Genomic DNA, 4,180 nt, shown 5'->3' with positions numbered 1-4,180 from the left:
ACAACATGAGGACAACATGAAGACAACATGAGGACAACATGAAGACAACATGAAGACAACATGAAGACAACATGAGGGTTATAATACCGTCATGTGAAGGTTTTTAATCGCAGAAAGGAAGTTTGCTTAACAGAGTCCAATAAAAACCCAGATGCCAGATGTGATGTCTCCAGCCGTCCCCCCCCATCCTGATTCTGGTCTTTAAGACATTTAGTGGATTTACCTGTTTGTCCGACAGACTGAGCTTCCTGCAGAGGTCGGCCTTGTCCTGCGTCCCCAGGTAAGCGTTCCTCTTGAAGGCTTTCTCCAGACTGCTGATCTGCTCCGCCGTGAACGCCGTCCGAGGCCTCCGCCCCGACGCAGGCGATGGGGGGGAGGGGCAGTCGGCGGGGGCCGGGGGGGAGAGGGACTGACCCTCCTCGCTCTCGTAGCCGGACGTCTCCTCCTCGGTCCCGCTGCTGAAACCCGCCTCAGTCGCTGCGAGAGGAAAGAAGACAAAAAAAGCACGTTTTTAGACCCTTTTCTGAAGTAAGTACTAATACCACACTGTAAAAAACACAGTGACACAGTAGAAGTCCTGCATTCAAAGTGTTACTGCTGCAGCTGCTCCCCGGACTGCAGCAGCCCCCCCCCCACCTCTTTTTATTCTCTGCACCACCTACATTATACATTTAAATGTTTGACTTTTGATATTTTTGATATTTTATATTCTTATGTTATATTTTGTGTCAACACTGTAAAAGGATTGCTTCAATCTCATTGCACTGGTACTGTGTACTTGTGTATAATGACAATAAAGGCTTTTTATTCTATTCTGTTCTATTCTATAAGTAAAATCAGGAAACTGGAGTTAAAGTCTTAGAAGTATACCCAATGTCCCCCGTGAGTGTAATACTGTTATATATACTGTTATATATTCAATCATTAGATTCTTATTACTCAGCGTTAGTGTTAAAGCAGAGATGTACCGTTGGAGTTAGTTAAGCTGAAACTCACTTTTGAAGTATTAACTGATGATTATTTTCATTCTGGATCCATCTGCTGATTATCAATCGATTGGTTTGTTAAAATGAGATCTTTTGATTAAAAGCTCCAACCTAAACGAGTATTTCTGTTAATATAATACCCGTTGATTAACTGACTGTTTCAGCCGTAAAACATCAGATTTCAGAAGTTCCTCTAATGTTTTTGTGCGTAAAGCCACTTCATTTATAAAGTACCTAAAGCTGCAGTGGAAGTGGAAAGTACCATGAAAATAAAGTATTATAAAATACTACTTTAGCATATGTATTTGCAAGTGTATTGCCAGTATTTAAAGACACACTACTCCAAGTAAAAGCCCTGCTTGTGAAGTTGTTAGAATATAGTAATAAATCTTTTCATGTGAGTTCTACTTTGTTGACAAATACTGCGTATTAATACACACTTGAATGTTCTCGTAGATACTCAAAGTGTTGCAAAGTTATGTATTTTTCAAGCTGATCATACAGTGTGTACTTAGGATATGAATTTGTAAAGAAACTAAAGCTTTCAGTGTAACAGATGTATAAAATGGGAATACCCGAGCAAAGTATGCAAGTACTCGAGTAAGTACTTTAGTCTCCGTGACTGGACTGAACCTACCTGGGTCTTTAAGAGAGGCCCGGTGCTGCCGGGGTCTCGGGCTGAACGCATCGAGGTCCTGGATCTGGGTTTCCTTCTGCTGGGCTCCATTTCCACACTTCTGTCTGCAGTAAAAACCCGGCAGACTCTCTGCGTACGTCCCACAGGCGGCGGGTCCCGGTCCCGGTCCCGGTCCAGAGGCCGAGGCGGTCTCCGTCCCCGCGGGCTGCTGGCTGCTCTGGGCCATCCACTCGATGGAAAAGCATCCCCTCATGGCTGGTTTTTGTCCTGGAAAGAAGTAAATCCTTTAGTTTGGGGAGTTTAAAAGTGGAGTCCAGAGTGCAGGGGAAGCTGTGCTGGTCTGTCCTGGTCCTGAGAGATTTTGACTGCCCCCCCTTTGTCGCAGCTTGTCTGTATATATAGGAGGCATCGGACTCCCTCAGTCCTCCCAAGATCAAAGCACGCATCCTCCCTCCCCTCCTTTAGTTTTCACAACTGGAGTAATTAAGACGTCTCATTCAGTCTCAATGAGGCTGTTAGAACCAGGCTCCAGTGAGTCTGGGAGGACCCCCCAACCCCCCCCCCCACCCCCACCCCCCCTTCCTGCCTCCTCTGAAAAAAGATAACAGACACACACCTCACCCCAAACTGTCTGCATCTCCTCCACTGTAAATAAATACCCCCCCCCGTCTCTTTGACAGTTTCAGTTGGATTCTACTGTCTTGTCTTCACATTTCTTCTGTTGTCTGTCGTTATCTGGATTTAAAAAAAAAAGAAAAAAGAAATTAAAAAAGGAAATCTGACTTTCCAAAAGCCAGATTTGAGAAGATCACAAGATTCTACTCAGAGGTGAAAAGAGCCCCCCCCCAAACCCACCCAAAAAAATCTATATTTTCAGGTTTTAAAAAAAAATGATTTAGCTAAAAATTCCCAAATCTCAAGATGTCACTTTGACTTGAATAATATGTCCCAGAAGTGGAATAAATATGAAACTATGTGCTAGATCTTGCTTTGATGGCAGTTAGAAAGTCTTATATACTGTATATATTCGGACCGACAGAGAAAGGTGAATAAAGTAGCTTGCATTTTGGGAAATTGTATCAGGCATTTCCAAAATATAAAGCTGATATGTTAAAGACTGACCCGTTTTTTCATTCTTTTTTGCACTTGTCTGGTTGGGCACGAGAAAAAAATAAAAAATATAAACACACACATGCAATTGCATTAAGTTAAGTTTCACTGGCCTGTTTTTACCTGAGGAAAAAGGTCACAAATCTGTTTTTTTAAACGTCCAAAAAGCGTTTTAAAAACCCCATAAAAACGTCAAACAGCGTGAAAAATGTAAAGAAAGACATCAAATAAAAAAACGTCCCAAAAAAATATGTTAGAAAAAAAGTGAAAGCAAAATGGCGTTTAATTGCCCCGGGCCATCAGGCGACCCGTTTCGTTGAACCCTGCTAGGCTTTGGGAAACTGTGACGAGGATTATGTTCCCACCGTTTGTCGTCAGATTAATTGATGATAAAATAATCATTAGTTATCTGCGACTTCACCCACGACAACCTTTCATTAATCAGACTTTGAGGCTCTTTTCCACTGAGTGCTCCACAGCTCATCATTTACACTCATTACTTAAAAATGACACGTAACTGAGCCTTTAAGGTCCTGAGTGGCTTAATGTGCCGGGGGTGGCTAATCCCTGGATGATCCCAGATTAAAGGAAAGGTCCCTGATATGACAGGATGGGAACGGAGATTTAACAACAGACAGGTCTATTTATATTTAATTGATCAGGATTTGAGTAATTTGATCCTACGACGATCAAGAATCACAAGAAATGTGAGACTTTTTTAGTGGAGTATTATAAGATTAACAAGAAACAGACATTTATAGAAGTTAAGGAAAGATCATGAAGAAATTAAGACGTTATAAACTCAAAAAAGAACACAAAAAAACACATTTAAAGTACTTTAAAGTCTTTAAATATAGGAGTACTTTGAGCCTCTGAGGCAGAAGTAAAAGTTAAGAACTGTAAAAGTAGCAATACCCCAAGTTTTAAAATACCCTGTTAAAAGTAAAAGTAGTTCAAAATCAGCTAAATTTACTTAAAGTATCAAAAGTACTTGTTATGGAGCCAGAAATGGAGTTAAATTATAAAGCAGCTTCAAATTAAACTACTCAAGAAAAGTACAAGTACCTGAGTGAATATCTTTTAGGAAGTCTGCTGAAGTACCAAACACTCCCATGCATATTCTCACAAAATATCCCAAAGCCTATATATATTTAAACGGGGGGTAAAGAAGTACTCAGATCGTTTACTTAAGTAAGAGTACCTTGGAAGTACCTGTAAAGAAAACGTGGATAATCTCTCCTTAAATCATCTTAAACCTCTCAAGGCTGAAAAGGGGATCTGGGTGGAAGGTTAAAGAGCCGGATAACGACCTGAAGACGATGATCCGCCCGGTGAAGTGGCTCACAGCCATCATCATCCTCATCGTCATCACCGTCACCAGCAGCCCGGAAGGACCCGAGACGGAGGAGAGGAGGAGGAGGAGAGGAGGAGGAGAGGAGGAGGAGGA

At 41.7% G+C, this 4,180-nt stretch overlaps 2 protein-coding genes across 2 annotated transcripts in view; one reads left to right on the top strand and one right to left on the bottom strand.

The window, feature by feature from the left end:
- LOC117959730 (homeobox protein vex1-like) overlaps nucleotides 1–2,036 on the bottom strand; it is a 2,716-nt gene extending 680 nt beyond the window's left edge. The window contains exons 1-2 of the mRNA XM_034897008.1: nucleotides 1,624–2,036; nucleotides 224–477 (exon numbers count right to left, since the gene is read on the bottom strand). Coding sequence (XP_034752899.1) covers nucleotides 224–477; nucleotides 1,624–1,876 — 507 coding nt within the window. The 5' untranslated portion in view covers nucleotides 1,877–2,036. The remainder of the gene's footprint in view (nucleotides 1–223; nucleotides 478–1,623) is intronic.
- LOC117959185 (dual specificity protein phosphatase 26) overlaps nucleotides 1–3,668 on the top strand; it is a 26,564-nt gene extending 22,896 nt beyond the window's left edge. The window contains exon 6 of the mRNA XM_034896186.1: nucleotides 3,655–3,668. The gene's annotated coding sequence lies outside the window, so the exon portion shown is untranslated. The remainder of the gene's footprint in view (nucleotides 1–3,654) is intronic.
- The last annotated feature ends 512 nt before the right edge of the window (nucleotides 3,669–4,180 follow it).

Source organism: Etheostoma cragini, chromosome 16 (genome assembly GCF_013103735.1).
Source record: "Etheostoma cragini isolate CJK2018 chromosome 16, CSU_Ecrag_1.0, whole genome shotgun sequence".
Taxonomy (NCBI): Eukaryota; Metazoa; Chordata; class Actinopteri; order Perciformes; family Percidae; genus Etheostoma; species Etheostoma cragini.
This window is presented reverse-complemented; position numbering and strand designations above follow the sequence as displayed.